Below are 19343 nucleotides of genomic sequence, written 5' to 3'. Positions count from 1 at the left end.
CCACCGTCCTGCACCCATGTCTTGTCCAGGGGTTCATGTCCTCTCCCATGGAGCAGAGACCGCCTCCAAATCCTTTCCACATATTTCTTGAGCATCTACTATGCGTGTGCCCCTGGGCTCTGGAGATACAAAGACGAATAAATCAAAGGGCCCTACCCTTGAGGACCTCACTATTCAGGCCATAAACCAGAAACTGATTTTGCCCTGAAAATTGCACACTTATCTGAATTAAACCCATAACCGCATAAGACAGCTGAGAAAATAGTGTCACAGGCATTTTTCATTCCCTGTTGGCCAAATACTTTATTGAAATTAGTCTGTGAAAAGAAGATAGTCTTCAACTCATAATTAATGAATAAAAAATTTTGAATTGAGATAAACTTTAAGCACTGGTCAAATACACAGTAGCCCCCCGCCCCCCCGGTCTCGGTTTCAGCATTATTTGATGAAGTCCCTGAAGCAGCAATGCCATATGTGATTTGCCTATCATTTACTGTGTGCCATCTTTTGCCCACAGTGAAAGTGACACATGTCAGTTTAAATAAATCAGCACAGCTGTCTCCATTCACTCATTTGGCAGAACTCCTGCCAATGCAAAAAGAGAAGGGACAGGCAGCACAGAAAAGGGGGCCCTTGGGAGAGACACTCTCCAACTTAATATTGGAAACCATTGTTTATTCTGTGCATCTTGTGTGCACATATCCAACACACAAACTGGGGTCCAGGGTTTTTTCCCTTACCTAATATGAATTTTGGATTTGCTGGCAGAAAATAGTCAAAGGAGGGTGAATAAATAGTTAAGTAGCCATTTTTCAATAATGCAATAATACAAACGGTTCCCAATTGCACAGCAGGCTTAGAATCACTCATTGAAAGTAGTGGAATTGGTCCACTTAAAGATTCATAAAATTACAAAGCTGGAAAGAACCTTAGAAAGCTTCTCGTTGAATCTCATCATTTTCCAGCTGAGGCACTGGCTCATCCCTGTGCTACTTGTCAGGGCCTAAATCTAAAGCCTGACCCAGACATTCAGATGGGAACAGTGTCAATGATTATGATTTGCCAGATTAATCGTGCTCTTAAACCAGTGGATTAAGAAAAAGCTTATCTCAAGACACCAGGTTTAGATCTTCAAATTCCACATCATTCACATTTAAATAGAGATAGGAAAGATGAGGAGATGAGTGCTCATTTTGATGAAATTGTGACAGAAAAGATAGAGGTGCATGCTTGGGGTACCCATTTCCATATGTCCAAAGACAATTCCTATGAAAAGAGTACTAGATAAGATGGTAAGGATTCCAAACTTTGGTTTTCCTAGTTTCATCATATCGGGGTGAAATAATTCATTCAACTTTTTGACCCAGACCCAGTGATTCAGGGTAAGGTTCCAAAGACAAATGCACCCCACACCTGCCCGTGGGTCTCATCATGCTTGCAAAGAAGCTTTAAGAGATGAATGTTTAAAAGTCAAAAGAGAGAAGATAAGGGATGTCACCCTGATGATCTCTCTTTTCCTGGGGAAGCAGAAAGAAAGGTCATTTGTTAGACATGAGAGGAATACAGGTGGAAGAAGGGGCCCAAAAAAAGTGGCAACATTCTGGATCAGCCACTGTGAAAGAAAGAAGGGAAACTGAGTAAGAACAAAGAGAATACTTGTCAAGCAGTACTGAAGACCCAGATGAGGTTAGAAAAACAGTTTCAACAAGTTATGATGATGATACAGATCAGCTTGGGTCTTGATTCCTCCCACAAGGTCCATAAAGCAGCATGCAGGAGCAAGGAAAACAAAGAGCTCCGGTGGTCCTGGAGAGGAGTTTAGCAGGCCAAAGAGTGGAGGCAGCTCAAATAACATGGGAGTTCACTGTGCTGATGTAAGTTTGGGTGAAATACTGGAGCCCAGATAATGTGAGGGACAAACAAGCAGGAGAGGGCTTCTAGCCTCTGGAACTGGGAAGGGTCTAATGACCCAAAGCTTGATCAGGTCTGAAAGCTCAAGCTTATGAAAGCAAGGCTGTTGAACAAGTGAAATTATTGTAGTCAGGGGAACTTCATAATTCTAAAACTGGAGGGGAGAAACTCTATCACGAGAGGCAGGAGGTGGCAGTTAGGAACCATGAAGATGGAATATTAACCGATCCATCGTCATGAGCATTGATGCTGTCCAGGATGCTTGGCGTGGAGCAGCACATGTTGAGCCAAGTACCCAAAGGCTATTTGGATGTAGGGAGCAACCTGGAAGTCAGTAGGTGGCTGTAATAAGGAAGGGAATGGATGGAACACAGGTGAATATCATGCTAGTATTAATCGGAAAATAACCAAAGAGTCATTATGAACTCTTCGCTGAACTTGAGTCTGAGCTATAGTGTAACTATCCAAGCTTCATGAACTCAAACATAATGTAAAGAAAATAGGCATAAAATAAGATGTTTATTTCAGTGCTGTGTCTAGTTTAGGTTCATAGTTTCAGAAAAACTCAGAGGATTAGATTCTTAGAAAACCATAAAATCATTTAAAACATATATGGCAATATTCAGAGCTTAAATTCACCAAAATCTAACCCTTCCTAGATGAAGAACTTGGTGAAAGCAGATTAACTGGTCCAGCCAGGTGACTGGGCAGGCTGGTAGCAGAATCGGGATGAGCCCCTTGTCCTAACTCCCAGAGCCATATGCAGCCACATAAAAGAGGTGAAACAAAATTGAGCAAGGAAGTCTGCAGAAAAGCTAAATAAGAGCATTCAAGGATGCCAGTAGAGTTGGGGCATCTCTTCCCCAGGGACAGAACATAGGGATATGGGTTTACATCCCAACAAAAGAGATTTTACAATCCCTCAAAGAAAATTTTCTGACTATGAGCTGAGCTACCCAAAGAGGACACCAAAATGTCTTCCCAAGAGTTGCATTATTTGTTCGCCCTGTCGCTTTGTGACCCCTAAGAATGTTCATATTTGGATCACTGACCATCCTGAGCAGTCTTGCCCACCTCTAGGTCTGCCTGGAACGATCTTCCTCCTCCTAACACAGCTTCACAGGTATAACCTCAATCTGGGGCGAGCACCTTAGCAGCACCTCCAGGCTCCGAACCCAACCCCTGGTTCCCTACCCGGCTTATGCTATTGTCACAGTGCCCAGTTAATGCTTTGTAATAATTTATTATTATTTACATTGTTTTTTGTTTGCTTTTTTATTGTCTTTCTTTCCTAATAGATTATAAGCATCCCTAAGGCAAGTCCTGTCTATCTTGTTCATCATTGTATCTCCAGCAACTAACAGTGCCTGGAAAATCACGGCACTGAATATTTGTGGAACCAATTAAATAATTAAAGCCCTATTTTTAGGCAAAGACATTGTGGTCGGGATAGGTTTAATCCAGCAAAAAGAGGCCTTCTGGAATTTGAAGTAAAGCCACTGTTTCCAGCAAGTAAAAAAAAAAAAAAAAAAAAAAAAAAAAAAGTTTTTCCACCAGTTTCAAATAAAACACGAAAAGAACATAAGATTCTGTCAGTTCAACACACTAAAGCAAATCTCTTTAGGCCTTACACCAGTTGCCAATGCCAATATCTACATTTTGAGGACAAATTATTTCCTTTTAATGAAGAGAAGTGGAATTCAGAACACTTCTCTTCTTTTGTTGAACAGATTTATCATATATTTAACCATATCTAAGAATAGTAGTATACTAAGCATATATTGCAAGCCTCGTAATAAAGGTACAAGTATATGTATGTTGATCATTTGTGGATAATTTCTTATAAATTATTCTTATGAACAACAAAATGCCACTTTTTTCCTAGGACATTTTAACCCCAACTCTGTATTCTGGTTATATGTGGGATTTTTTTTAAGTTCTCCTCCATATCATATGCTCCAAATTATTTTCAGTTAGGAATTTAATTTCTTCTAGTATCTTTTTTATCAAAATGTGTGACAAAGGTAGCAGAGTACTCTCTGTCAACCAGGGCCTGCAAAGGTTCCTGCAGAGAGAAGTTAAATTTAATCACAGTACAGAAAACCAATAATGAATTGAAACATATGTATCTCTGGTCTCTGAGTCCCACAATTTCTGTAATGTGTACCTACTCAGAAACACACACGAGAATGCATAAAAATGCAAAATGTAAGAAAATTACCTGTTCTAAAATTAGTGTCATTCAGAAACTTCATCAGGAAGATTATAAATATAGAATTGTATTTTAAAATACAAAATAAAACTTTCAAATACAAGGTGCAGTACATCTATCAATAAAGATTTATGTGTGTCTATGAGAACTTGCATGTGTGTCATCAGGGCTAGACAATCTCCAAAATAAGCATCTTTTTATATTTTGCACCTTTCCCTGGTGTACTGTCTTCACCATTTGCCTATGAATGTTTCCCAAAAATTTTCTGCTCTTCTCTCTTAATTCTCTCCCTTCAAAACACTTCCATAGCATGACTCCAAAATCCATGCCTCCCTCTTACATTTCTCTTCCAACCTTCCTTCCTCATCTCCAGTCACCTACAAATTAGGCTCATTACAACACTCCATCATCATCTAAATTTATCTTTCCTCATAAACAGGTTTCCTTTTCAGATTGCTTTTGTTCACCCATCCCCTTTTCACACAAAAGAGACTTAGAAAACTGCATACATCCATCAAATATGATCTGAGAAGCAGATTATGGCAATTAGTTGATAGGTTTCAACATACTCACCTTCCTCTCAGCAATATCAGTTTGATTTATTTAAAAACATGGTGTGTGACAATAAAGTATAGCTCTTCACAATACTGCTTTCGGGATATTATCCAACCATGCTCTGAAATAACTGCACTTGATTTGATTTGATATTTCGCCATTAATTAAACAACATTCAAGAAACACGCAAGAAACATAAACACTTCTCTCAATAAGTAAAACAATGTGACCAGACAACATCAACATCCAAATGATAAAACACACATATTTACAAATATGGAGCAGAGATGAAAGGCAGGCTATCTGGCATATCACAAAATATCCCCAGGCTTTAATAAAAAACAGCAAAACTCAATGCAACATATTTGTCAATAAAAGCCACTACTTGGTGAGTCCCATTCATTTTTGCCATTCACAGATAAGACGGCACAGATACCCTAATCGGGCCAGTTCTGCCATCATCTCGACCACCATATTTGCCAGTGAACAAACAGGACAATGGTATCTCCAGTGAACATATGAAGAGATGAAAATGCAGACATTTCCCCACATCAGAACATGAAAGAACGAAGTGAGATGGGAAACACTGACTGCAGTCTGGTACATCAGGTGCAGAGCAGATTGACCAAAAATGTATGGCATGTGTGTTAGTTTAGCGATGGCAACTCAATGAAGATTTGTGAGGACATGTGTGTGACGGAAGCACCACCCTCTTGCGAGATTGTGCTTCAGTGAAGACACGAACCAAATGAGCAAATAGTACCTGTGACGGTTTCATTAAATGGTCCTGGACCCTTAATGGGCAAACCATCAATCTTGATCCATTCACCTCCTAAATTAGGAAAATGCAACTTGATAATTAGAAAAGAGGACTATTGGATTTTCCACATTTCAGTGCAACCCTAATACATATATTAAATGATTTATTCAACAGTCTGACTGGACACCTTCACTTTATGGACAATACACACTATTCATCTTTTGCACATGACTTACTCTAGCAAGCACTCAAAAATGTCAGACAAAACCCTAACAGCCTACATTAAAATTGCTTTAAAAGAAGGGAAGTCTGTCCTAGTTTTTCAATCTTTTGGCTTTTTAGACAAGTCTAAATTTCCTTGTACAAGAACTCTTTAATAATTCTAAATCTGTACTGCCCTGAAGAAGCAAAGAGGGCTGTCTCTTCCAATCTAAGTAACAAAAATGGAGTCTCCAATTCTAGATAAGACTTACCAGGTAGGCTTTCAGCTCTGTAAACTGGACGGCTCACTCCACTGTGGTTTTCTGCAGTAACCAGCACAAAGTACACTACCCCCGGCTCTGAAATATATGGTTTATATCAAACCACCATTTCAAACCTCCAAGAATGTCACAGATTCACTAACTTTCTTATACCAGTTATAACAAAACATAAAAATCTGAATTAAGCAACAAATCTATCTTTTTTCATCAAAATCACTCCCATTTCGCTCAGGCAACTAAAACGCACCTGACCCAAAGAAAACAAAAGTTATTTCATACAAAACACACAGCACATGTAACAAATCTGGATTTCTGAACAGTCGAGAGTAAAAGCTTTTCAATGTATAATTCAAGTAGGATATATGAAAGCTCTGTTCACTGAATGTTTTAACATGCAGTGTCAGTAGCTACACATAATATTTTCCCATAGAAGTACCAAGTAGAAATCTCCAGAAAATATTAAGAAAATGTCAACGTAACTCATAAATTTAACACATGAGAAATTTTCTTTGCAATTCATAAAGCCTTATGAAATTTTCTCTGTTTTACAATAAAATATTCTCCTTACTATGCCTCCATGTTGTCTTTGTCTGTTGCACAAAAATGTGGCAAAATAATTCATGAGATCTTAAAAATGCTAATCTTGAGATAATCTGGCTTCACTTTTTTATTTACATCTAGGGTTCAAGGTTAAATAGCAGAGGTTTCTTTGAGCTCCTAAAGTTGTCAGGATGCAAAAGAAAACCAAGATGCTCCATAACAAAGTGATTGGACCCTGATCCTGCAGCTTCTAAAAGCAAAATCCTAATGTGCTGGTTTTCCTCAATGGGAATCAGTATCTTATAAAAGGTATTGAAGGTGTCAACTCCTTAAAGAGATGAATGCTTGTGGACATTTGCGAGTACAGAGAGTTGGAAAGGTAAGAAGTAGTTTTGTCAAAGCTATTAATGTTCATTTCATTTCTCAACATGAGAAGTATTCCTTTGACAAAATTTCAGTTCTCAAGCTGGAGACCCCAGAACAGTGACACAGCTGGTGTCATAGAGGCTGGGTTCCTGGGGTGCTGGAAACTAGTATGCTTTCTGCCTGGCCATGGCAGGGCTTGGTGGCATTTAGGGTTTGGCACAACCTGCTGGACTAATTGGGAAATGCTCAAGGTTCAGACAAGATGCAAAACCATGCTTTGCCAGGCACTTTCTCTATTTGCTCTGAGCTTATTTGTATTTCAAAGAGATTTAATACACATGTCTCTGATTCCCGCACAGTGAGCTCATCAGAAAGTTGCTCGGGAGACACTGTTTATTTTCCAATGAGCTCCCTAGCTCTCTCTACACATGTTTTTCTTCTCTGCTGCAATCATAACAACCCAGGTTTTGAACAAGCAAATAAGACCCTGATCATGCCTTCAGTTCAAGAGAATCCCCATTTAACCTCAGGGTTGGACAATGGGGGTGGGGGAGGACAACAATTATGTGGCCTCAGAGAAATGTGCCTTTAGCTGAAGCAGTGAGGAAAAGAATCTGGTCTCCTTTATCCCTCTTTTAGACACTTGCTGCTCTGTTATTCAGAGGGTGTAATATCATAATGCAGGAGGTGGAGAAGGAATGAGTGTGGTGGGTTGTGGCCAGGAGGCCAGTGCTGAGGCACCATGGCTTGGTTATGACCCACAGAAGGACGGCAGCAAGATGCCTGCATGGCGCAGGGGGTGAGTGTGGTTTTCATAGATGCTGGTTTCTGTTATTTCCTTATTAGCCATCTTAAGGTTAGGCCAAAAGATGATGGTAGAATAAATGGAGTTTCAAGCTACAGGAATCAAAAAAGCAGAAGACAGGGGATCCAGAGGATGCAACCTATAGCTTAGATTCAAACCCATCTACATCAACACTTAAAAAACAAAATATATAGGCAAAAGTTAAAAGAGTCCCAACTTCTAAAATCAAAGTAAATGGGGGAAAATATTACATCTTTGAACCAGATATGGCTCAGAATGCCATATCACACAACTCTACAAGGACTTACTACTTAAGTAGTCCCTAACTATTAAATTGTTTTCTAAATTAGAAATCTCAGTATCAGTCTGTTAAGTTCTCCACTTGGCAAGTTTCTACAAGGAAAAACAAAAGGTATCAACATATTTTCCAAAACCATACTTAAAACCTAAAAGTTGTTTCCTACATCAATTTGGAGAGAGAGCCTGGGAGACTTGAGTTAAAATGCACAATGGGAAAGCCCAGGTGGCAAGGTAAAGGGCTTTAAATAACAGCACCGGTGAGAAGAGTCTCAGAACTTGACTGCTGGTTCCAAAGAACCGCTAGGAACCTTGAGCCCATACCACATTTTGTCTCACGAACAGTCAACCCAAAATTGTAGCTGAGAATGCTGTTTTACACTTAAACCTCACTGGGAACAAGATCATAGTATCACTTACCCACATCCTCAATAAGGAAGGAATATGTCTCCGCATTCACCTTGATGTAGCTAAGACTTTTCAGTGACTTCCCATAGGCAATGTTGTAATGCTCCACGGGTCTACTGGTAGCATCTTTGGGCGGGTCCCACGTGACTTTCAGGCCCATTTTAGTGGACAGCAGTTTCACATGTCTTGGCTTCAGTGGGTGATCAACTACGCAAACAGTGCAACTATCAAACTGATGGTAATGGCAGTTTGGGAAGATGGATTTTTTTCAGTGTTCTCTGATACTATGAATGTTCAGTGTTTTTTCATCTGCTTGGTTCTAAAGATGTTAATTATAGTTGTATTTGGACATCATTACTGTATGGCAGTAAAACAAACATACCAAACCCACAAGCTTTTATGAATTTTGGATAACTGTGGGTGGTAAATTTAAACCAAAAATGAAATAAATCAAAATAAATACTTGGCATTTTCTGGCTTGATTATGTGGCCTTGCTGTTGCAAGAACAGCAAATTAGCAGTTTGACATATTCTTTCGATGCATTCGTATGTTGAATAAACTTTCGGTATCTCGCATGATAGAATTGGACAATATCTTTAAAACTTTCTGAGAAGAAAAATAATATGAAGCTATCATAATTGAGGAATAATATCCATTGTATTCAAAATGAAATAAAAGAAGCGTTCATTTCCATGAAGAAAATGAACTAAGGACATAACAGTTTAAAAGGGAGGTAAATCTCAGGTTTTATCTACATATCTGATGCTTATATATACCTAATTTAAGTGTTTCAATATCTGGGTCCAGAAGAAGAAAGACAAGTGATTAGGAAGCACAATTACACTTTTTATCATAAGTTAAAGAGTTCCAAAAATACAATGTTGATTTTCAAAATAAGATTTTGACAAACAAAAACACTCAGCTCACTATATAACTAATATTGTCACGTAATACAATATAAATAAATGTATGCTAAACAGTTATGCAACCTTCAAACATATTTTGAGGAAACTTGGATCTGAAACTGACTAATGATGCAAGGCGCTCTCAGGAAAGAAAAAAGGAACCTAAATAAGACAAAAACCTTTAAACTTAGCAACATTAAGAAAAAAGAATTTGGAATCTCATGGAGAAAGAAAGGGAGGGTGAATGTTTCATGATGATGCATACATTGGTTAGTATGTGATTTTAAGACTGAATGAAAATTCTGAACAGAATAAGATCAGATGGTTCTAAAATATATCAGTTATTCCTCCCCAAGTGGCCCTTTGCCTCTGGAGTAAATTGGTTAGCAAAGAACAGAACTCCTGAACCTCTGCTTAAAGAAATTCAAAGGAGAGGGAAAAAATCCAAATTGGGTGATTTACAAATTATTAGAAAATGAATACCCGTAACAGAGATAAACGCACCATGTCACACTAGGGTCACAGACCAAAAAGCTTTCCTCCCATCTTCAGAGGTGAGACTCCTATAAATCATGATGGGAGAAATCACAGGTAAGCAATCTTAGCAACAATGGCTATTCTTCAACAATTTCATGTACCCTTTCTCGCCTATACGAAGGTTTTCAGAATTTTCATTGCCAGAGAAAAGAGAGGCTCTTTTCCCTCAGTTTCTTTTATTTCAGTCAAGAAGTCGCTGCAAAAGCCTCTCCTGCTTCTATGCCTTCTGTTTGACTAACTTTTTCCAGTTGCAATCCCTATTTCCCTCAACAGCAGAAACCATTCCCAGGAATCAAACATCTCACATTGACCACTGACCAAAAGGTATACAGAAGAATCAAAGCAAGGAACCAAAAACTTTGTCAAGGGAATCATGGCTAGGTGTTTTTCCCAAGGAAGAAAATAAATTAATGAATGAAAAACTCTCTTCTTTACAGCTTAATTTGAAATCTCCTTTAAGGAAAGTTAGGTCTTCAACAGGCATTCTGAAACATAAGACGTGAGATTCATACACCATCACAAATTTTATTAGGCACTAGTGATTGAGTGATTGCATCAGTATACAACGGATAGGCCTGAGATGATTTCTTTTTATCGCCGATAGCAGAAAGGAACAACTTATAAATATTTGCATTGTTCTTCCCTACTATGCCTTGCATTTATCTTTGAACACAGTATAGCATAACTTCCAACTCACATCCAGAGTCCAGCTTCAAATAGCTGCATCAACCGAGAATAAGGAGAACCATTCAAAAACATCAAGGTGCTCTGATAAGATGAACAAAGTAAAGACAAGGGCCAGAGGAAAATACTTCAAAGCTTCTGGGTTGCCAAAGTTTAACGAACATCATTTCATTCTGCTTATCCAAATCAGAACTTCCAAGTGTGTCCAAGCATGCGTTTGTTAGTTTTCCTCTTGCCAATGACCAAGTACCATCAAATGGTATATCTCAGCTCAGTAATTGCCCTGTGCCAGCATTTGTATGTTAAGAAAAAGGGAATACAGTATATTGTCTACTCTGAAACATATAAAAATGGGACATTAAAACCGACAGAAAAGGGATGGTGAGTATTGAATGTCTACTATGGGCCACCCACTGCGCTAAACATTTAAACTTAGATCATTGCATGAGGCACGCATAAAACACACCCTGGGAGGTGTTATTTACCCTGGCCACATCACAGATGAAGAAGCCAAGGCCTAGAGGAGAGATGCTAAGGAAACTGCAAAGGTGAGAGCGAGTGGCAAATGCAAACCTGGCTTGGTCATACCCCAAAGCCACACACTTCTGCACAGCCCTCAGACCTTCGGAAACTGTCCTTTATCATAAATCACCAAATCCATTGAAAATGAACTCATTTAAGAAGGCCCTACCATCCCAAAATGAATTGTGAGGCCTCCTGAGTTGGCGTTTACCGTTTCTACCGCCCTCCCATCACACCTCCCCATGCCAGTCTCCTCTATGGGGGGGGGGGGGGGGCACTCTTAGCACCAGGTCCAGCAGTTGCACACCGTGGGTCCTCACCTCCTCCACATCTCACCCCAACCCCTCTCATATGAAATGGAATGAATGAATGATGCGCAGTCTCTTGGGAATACTTTCATACCTTCCACCAAGCCTTAAACCAAAGGAACGACTTTCTAATAGTGACATTTTAGGCCTTAGAGAGTTACCTTACGAAGACTGTTTTGAACATAAAGGTCTTTGGGGGATGCTGAAATCATACCTTAGATATAGCCCTACAGTGAGTGGATTCCTTGTAAGATCAGTCATCCTCAATTTAAGTTTCTCAAACAGCCGTAGGCCTATACCACTACTCCTTCTTACCCCGCTATCCCCAATGCACACATTCGGTCAGGTAAAGAAATACCACAGTGACTTGATTAGGAGATAACTTAATTCCCTGCCACTACCATAAATTTTGATATTTATTTGATTTTTTTGGTGTTACTTTTGATGCTTCTGAGTAAACACCAACCATGCCTAGCCCAGAAAGACCTGGGTTAAAAAAAAAAAAGATCAGGAAAGCTCAATAAAAGACCATTTTCTCTGTCTTTTCATGTGGCGACCCAGGGCCCAGACCCCTCTTAAACAGCCCACAACAAAGCTCCCTGTAAATATAAGCACAGATGTAAAATGGCATTGATTGTATCTTAGTCTTAAACGCTAATCCTAGTAAAACATTAGGTTTTAGACCCCCTTAATAATTATACTAGAGACCCAATGTCCTCACTCTATATGGAATATCTTTATTCTAAAATCATACATTCCTCCTTGCGCTCCCCCACCACGCAAAACTTCCAAACAGCTGCCACTGGAGAACTTCTCTTGTTAGTAAGTCCCAGTAAACCTATGTCAGCTTCTGTGCCTGATATATTTTTCGGTTTCTCAGCAGCTGCACCCTGTCTGGGCCAAAACATTCCACCTCACCCTTCATCTCCAGAAGCCTTAAATACTGAATGAATTCCTGAAACCAACACGTATCTGAGGAATAATCACTCCAGGCTGGCGCAAAGGAAATGTACATAAACAGAAAACTCATTAGTTGCTAGATGTATGTCAATTTGGGTACTATTCCTGATGTTTGCTTTGATGGTACCATGACTTCATTCCATAAAGTGAAATAAAGGCACAAAGTGTAAAAGTGGTTTCAGGGTGCGTCAGCTGCATTATCAGTTGTGTGATCCAGGATTCAGCATTCTGGTACGACTAAGATGAAAGATGACAAAGTCACTCCTTATTTATTTTTTAAAATAATATATATAACATAAACTTGCCATTTAACCATTTTATAATTCAGTGCATTAATTATATTCACAGTGTTGTATAACCAATTACCACTGTCCATTTCCAAATTTTTCCATTACCAGTAGAAAATCTGTACTCATGGAGCAGTAACACTTCATTTTCCTTTTCCCCAGACCCTGGAAACCTCTAATCTACTTTCTCTCTGTGTATGAATTTTCCTATTCTAGATATGGCATATAAGTGAAATCATACAATACCTGTCCTTTTGTGTCTGGCTTATTTCACTTAGCATGTTTTTTATGTCCATTCATGTTGTACTATGTATCAGAACTTCATTCCTTTTTATGGCTGAATAATATTCCATTGTGTATAACTCATTTTATCTATTCAGCTGTAGATAGGCACTTGGGTTTTCCCCACCTCTTGGCTATTGTGAATAATGCTGCTGTAAACATTGGTGTACAGGTATCTGTTTTAGTCCCTGCTTTCAATTATTTGAAGTATATACCTAGAAGTGGAATTGTGAGCTCATATGGTAATTCTAGGTTGAAATTTCTGAAGAACCATCAAACTGTTTTCCAGAACAGCTACACTATTTTATATTTCCACCAACAATGAACATGTGTTCCAATTTCTCCACATCCTGTGTTCTCAGAAACTTACAGTAGACTGCCATCTCTGGTACATAAATGAAGTGCATAATCTTTCATAGTATGATTTAGTATTCTCATCAATGAAGATAATATTGAGTACCTCTTTTAAAGCCATAACCCTACAAACTATCTCCCAAAAGAGAAAAGGAAACTTCAAACTTAAATATAACAGTAATTATATAGCCTACTCAAGGGAATATTGGGAGATAACTTTGCTGTGCTAAAACATGCATGGCAGGTTAGGGTGTTGACAAGCTCTTTTTCTATCTCTAAAATACAAAAAAGGGAAATGAGCTTCAGCAGTAGCCTAAGGGATTTTAGCTTAAATAAAAAGAATTTCCTGTCTGTGCCCTTGCCCATCTCCACCCATCCAAGGCTGTCTTTGTGAACAGAGACAGATGGTAAGACGCTCCAGAAAGAAGAAGGAAGCCAGCAAGAGTTTGTAATGACTCAAGCAATTTGATACAACAAAGTTATTTCCATAGTTCATAACAGTAAGCTTTACCCAGATTCAAGAATATCTAGCCAGGTATTGGGTGGCAAAATGGTATTTGGGGGATCTAGCAGCTACCCAGTGATTCTTAGGCTAGACTTTTCTGGGTCTGTCTGGGAATGGAAAATGAAGGCATCGTCAGCACCTAGATCTTGTGTTATGCTCTAGCTCCAAACTCCAGGCCCTAAGAGGGCCCCAGGAGGCTGGTTGGTCCAAGATCAAAGAATGCCTCCAAATGGATTCCAGGGTTCCAACATCTTATCTTAAAGGGTCTGCACTTCCTGTCGAGTGGCCTCAAAGGATCCTTCAGCTCTAAGAAACTCAGAAAACCAGAGTCCAGAGCTATATCCCTGGGCTGAAGTCCAGGCCAACCTGGCCTGATTCCCCCAACTGGGTGGATGGGGGCACAACACCTCACTGCCCTATGCTTACCTCCCCACTCTGATATCTCTCAACACCCAGCACTGCCCATATACCAGGTGCTAACTTAAAGCCTGTCTGACTGATGAGAAAGAAGTCAGGAGGGTTTAGACTAATGACTTCAACTCAGAGGTCTCAAACTCAAACAATTCAGACCAAGAAGATAAATCAAATGAGTTAAAACATATTTTGGCAAAAAAGGAGTACATATACTCCATCTTCGTTTCAGGCACCTGTTGACAAAAAGGAATTCAGGCCCAAGAATGTCAGATATTATAATTTTTTTTTTCCTAAGAAGTTAGAAATCATGAAACTTGCACGAAATCTCCCAATTTTTACATTAATGGTTACACTCATGCGCTAACTTGGCCAGATTATGGTGCCCAGTTGTTTGGTCAAGCAAGCACTGGCCTGAGGATATGTCATGAATTTAAATCATTAGTCAGCTGATTGCACTTATGGCTGGCTGCATACACAATCAACAAAGGAAATTGCCTTCAGCAATGAAAGACGTCTTGGCCAATCAGTTGAAGGCTTTAAAGGGAGAACTGATTATTTCAAAAGTCAAAAATAAGAATTTCCTTTTTTACTTCAGCCAGCCAGCCTCTCCTTGTGAATTCATCAAAACTTTCATCAGCATTCCTGACTTGCAGCTGCCCTGTGGAATTTGGACTTGCCAATTACCGTGGTCGCATGAGCCGATTCCTATAATAAGTTGCTTAACATTTACACACATACACATACATAGATGGATGAATGAATGGATGGATAGATAGATAGATACATAGATAGATAGACAGACAGACAGACAGATAGATAGAGACAGACCCTGTTTCTCTGGAGAACTCTGAATTTGTAATTCATTCAACTTTTAAAAACCCTATGTGGGGAAACTCACACACAGCCCAGTTGACCACTGACTGTCAGTCAATGACCCTGTCTTGGCCTTAGGAGAAACTCTTTAGTTGTTGATCCAGACAACTTGCCCTTGTCCTATTTCAATACTAAGACTCAGTGAGTCTGGGGGCCTATGAGAAGTGTCTAAGGATCAAGATTAAAGCTAAAGGCTGGAGAAGAATTAGAACTATCCCAACACCTTAAGACTTAAGCTAAAGTTCAAGAAAAAAATACCCCATCTCCAGACCTCCCTCTCTCCCTTGAGAGACCCAATGGCTATAAAATAAAAACTGTTCTGGGCTCCAAGGAAACAAGGAAGAATCATCCCATCCTTTGGTGATGGAGGTTTCAGACACAACAGATGTTTCAACTACTAACAATACTGATGGTTTCCGCTTGTCCTACTGCCTGTTTAACAATCTTATGTTAGTTTCAAACTGAAACTTTTCAAAATTAAACTCCATAACTTTCTGCTCCATATCTTTCTTGGTTTGAGCATCACCAACACCCAAATTAAATGCTCAGGGCCATGCCCAAGACTGCAAAAATATTTACTGTGGACACAACTAATATGTTTCCTAGGAAGAGAACTTTATTAAGGGCTATTTCTCAGAATAAAAACAAGGGAAGTTCAGAATCAACTAATAAAATGAATTAGTGATCAAAGCAATTCAATAATGACACAATTCAAGGACAAAACAAGCTTAGAAGATTGATTCAAAATAGTAACTGAATCTTCCTTGATCCAAAGTGTTGTTTCCATTTGTTTCTTTCTCTGTTGGTTTTATTTTTTTTAATGGCATATACTTAACTTCATTAAGTTCCCCAGGGAACTAAAAGAGAAAGATAGATGGTAAGTAGATTTGAGAAAGAGACAAGTTATAAGAGTACTAGTAAATGGGGAGAAACAAAGAAAGAACCATCTCCTACTTGGCATTCCTACTTGGCATGCTTAATTTGTATTTGTTCCCTCATAACTTTTGAAGTTGAGTGATTTTAGTGAAATATGTTATACCAATGAAAGTGCTGGCACTAAACAGGAATTCAATAAATATAAGATGAATGAATTGAGTACTTTTTAATTTGTTTTACAGTCAATCTACAAGCTTGAAACAAAACAGCAACTGATAAACATGGTTAAGTCTTTTAATTTTTTTGATTGCACTGAAACAGAGCTAACTTCACACAATCACTGTAGATAATAATGCTAAAACCACAGCTGAGGAAGAATAATCCACTAAAAAATTGAGGCAATTACTGAATCTGTGGCTGCAAGAAAAGTGAATGCTATTTCTTAGTTTTTCTACCAAATTTTTTTGAAGAAAATTACTCAAGAAACTAAAAAGGAGTTTGAGTAGATTTGAAAATCATTTTTCAATAACAGATTTTGAAAAACATGCTTTGGACCTCCAAACTCATACACATACTCTGCTACACAATCCAATGAGTCTTAGAGCACATCTGTTATAGTTTAAATAGAAAATGGAATATATTTGGGCAAGTAATAAGAAAGGGGCTATATGTCTCTACTGCTCTGATAAATAACCAATCCATTCTATTTGACATGTTTAAATGTATGAGGCAGTTTTCCTGAATTTTAAGCATGGGGCACAGAAGAGCTTATTATTAACATTTGAGTTCAAAAGGAATTCAAAAAAATAAGAAAGTAGTCAGGTAGAAATCAAAAACCAGGTTTATTATGGATAAGGTTGAATTGGAAAATGTGGTGCTACCACAGTCATGCTTCCTACTTCCTCCTCTCCCCTCTCCAGTTATGGCCCTTCCGATGAACACAGAAGGAAGAGTTAAGTCTGCAGCACAGATATCCCAGGACAGCTGCCTCACAGGGCAGGGACAGAGAGCCACAGGCCTAGCCTCCACCCATGAGCTCACACATGGAACCAGGAAAAAACAGATGCAGCCTCCTTGTGGGAACACAGACCCCAGGAAGGAGAGTGCACAGCTCTCTGGCTTCAGATCCATTAACACCACCAGGTGGGGAGGGTAGACTACTGGTTGTCAGACTCTCCCCATTCACCCATTAGACAGAGTTTACCTCATGGTGTGAAGGGAGGAGAGAGACCAGAGTGTCACTCTAGTGACATCATACTGGTGAAACATAAAGAGAGGAAAATGGAATTCCCCTTTGATGTACCTCAGCTGGTTGTTCTCTGATCTCATAAGTTGTGGTCAAGCTGGGCTGTGGCTGCCCCATTAGGAGAGTTGGTCAGGACAGACTTACTCCACCTTCATGAGTTTCCCCCAGTGCTAACCACTGCCCAATCCTGAATCTTCCTGGGTCTATAGGTAAGAGTTGCCCCACCCCACCTCACCCCCACTCCCAGAAGGTCCTAAAATGAGTAAGACTCATGTTTTAACAAACCCCCAAACCAAGCTGAACTCGAGGCTGAAAATCCATGCCCAGGCAATTCTATTCTAATCCCAAACTTTGCCCAGCTCATATGTCCAAAGTAGCTCACCAAAGTTTAAGCAATGAGATTAAATGAAAGCATAGTGCTCTCTTTGGCAGCACATACGCTAAAATTGGAATGATACAGAGAAGATGAGCATGGCCCCTGTGCAAGGATGACATGCAAATTCATGAAGCGTTCCATATTTTTTAATTAAAAAAAAGAGGAAAAAAAGGAAAGCATAAACATATTCTGATAATACAATACCAGTAACATAAAAAATGTCTCACTTTAATTTTAACATAAATCCCTCCCATTGCAAAATTCCCAGGGAAAATTTAAAGTCTAAAAGTTAAGACTTCTTCTTATTATTACTTAAAAGTAATATAGAAATTAAAACCCAAATATCTTTTCCTCCCTTACTTCTTATTCATGAAAATGCTTAGATGGAGGCTGAGTTCCCTCAGTAACTGTAGCCTCTATTATCTCTCTCTGGAATTGAGGTAGATTCTTCAGGATTCCCTGAAAGTAAAATAGTTGAATTCAAAGCTTCCTTCTTGCCTAAATTCTTAAAAATGTCCCCAAACCTTAAAACGGTCATAAGGCAGCAAATCCAAACTGAGTTGTATAAAAGACATATACTATTTCTGCCTACCCAAAAAATAAAGCCTCCTCAACTCTACTGGTTAACAACCTGCAACCCTGTGGCCTTGGGACCCCGGCCAGCCTGGGAGACTTTCCTGGAATTGTTCTAACTGGAGCTGGATGAGGGATGGTGACTTTGTTTTCCAGTGAGGAGATTGTGACGGTGAAATCTCATTGGAGTTGCAGTGGCCGGGACTCCAGTTACCACACAGAGAAGAGACCAAAAGGAAGAGAGTCTGGCTGATGGCAGAACCTTGGTCTTTGTCATCACAGAGACCAGCATCCCCCCTTGCCCTTCCTTGGTTTGGCTACATAGGGCAATGAGGCCTGGGATTTAAATCGGTTCAAGTCAGGCTTTGTCATTTGCAGGCAAAGCCTGATGGATCAATATATTATTAATCAGGATCTTCTATTAAAGTCAAAAATAACTGATGCTTCCCCCGCAGTCAGTGCATTTGGTTACAAAAAGCCAGCCAACACATCCCCAAAAGAGAATACCAGTAAGGCAAATCCCATCTGACCCTGCTGCCGCCCCTCACTGCTGGCTCAGGAGCCTAACCACGTTGGCAGGAGATGGTGAGAAGCAGGTAAGGACAACCTTAAACATGAAGAAAATACCAAAAGGAATGTTAAGTGCTTTTGAAATAAACTGGACCTTAAAACCCCAAAAATGCTAAAATTATTTAAGTAAATCATGGATTGCCTTTTAATGCAACAAAAGTTTCATGTTTATGTATGTTTTTCTATTTCATTCTTGCTTGAAATTCAAGTTATACTTTCCACTGAAAACTGTCAAATACTTCCCAGATTCTGAAATGATGAAAACACAGATCTCAGTGTAATCACAAATCTATTACAAAAATCCAACAGATAAACCAAAATGGTTGGGATGTACTAAAATTTCAGTATAGCTTGGGAGTAGGAAGAAATAGGATATACAACTTCTGACTGCTCACAGAAAAGGTGAGAAATTCAGTTATTATCCGTATGACCATACAGCACAGAAATTCAGAAATATCCAGATGGTGGGCAACATGTGAACAAAAACTTGGAGATGACTCACAGAATTTTTAATATCTTTCAAACGGCTGTTGGAATTACATTTTTGCCAAATAATTATGACCAAAAAAAAATTGAACTAAATCATAGGTTGTTTTTTGGGGGGCGTGGGCAGGCTCCGAGAAGCGAACCCAGGTCTTTGGCACGGCAGGAGAGAATTCTGCCACTGAGCCAACATTGCACCACCCAATCATGGGTTGTTTGTGAGACATAAAACTGATGTTAGTAACATTTAC

The 19343-nt window shown here is 39.2% G+C and overlaps 1 protein-coding gene and 1 non-coding gene across 2 annotated transcripts in view; one reads left to right on the top strand and one right to left on the bottom strand.

Moving 5' to 3' along the window:
- The window catches only part of FNDC1 (fibronectin type III domain containing 1), a 112616-nt gene that overhangs the window by 69633 nt on the left and 23640 nt on the right, over positions 1–19343 (bottom strand). The window contains exons 2-4 of the mRNA XM_077149399.1: positions 8349–8543; positions 5912–5998; positions 5442–5510 (exon numbers count right to left, since the gene is read on the bottom strand). Of these exons, the coding sequence (XP_077005514.1) occupies positions 5442–5510; positions 5912–5998; positions 8349–8543 (351 nt within the window). The remainder of the gene's footprint in view (positions 1–5441; positions 5511–5911; positions 5999–8348; positions 8544–19343) is intronic.
- LOC143675154 (U6 spliceosomal RNA) lies at positions 17507–17613 on the top strand. Its single transcript, XR_013171398.1, has one exon. It is a non-coding gene; the product is annotated as a U6 spliceosomal RNA (small nuclear RNA).

This window comes from Tamandua tetradactyla, chromosome 2, assembly GCF_023851605.1.
Source record: "Tamandua tetradactyla isolate mTamTet1 chromosome 2, mTamTet1.pri, whole genome shotgun sequence".
Lineage (NCBI taxonomy): Eukaryota > Metazoa > Chordata > Mammalia > Pilosa > Myrmecophagidae > Tamandua > Tamandua tetradactyla.
The sequence above is the reverse complement of the archived record's forward strand: the minus strand, read 5'-3'. Positions and strand labels throughout refer to the sequence as shown.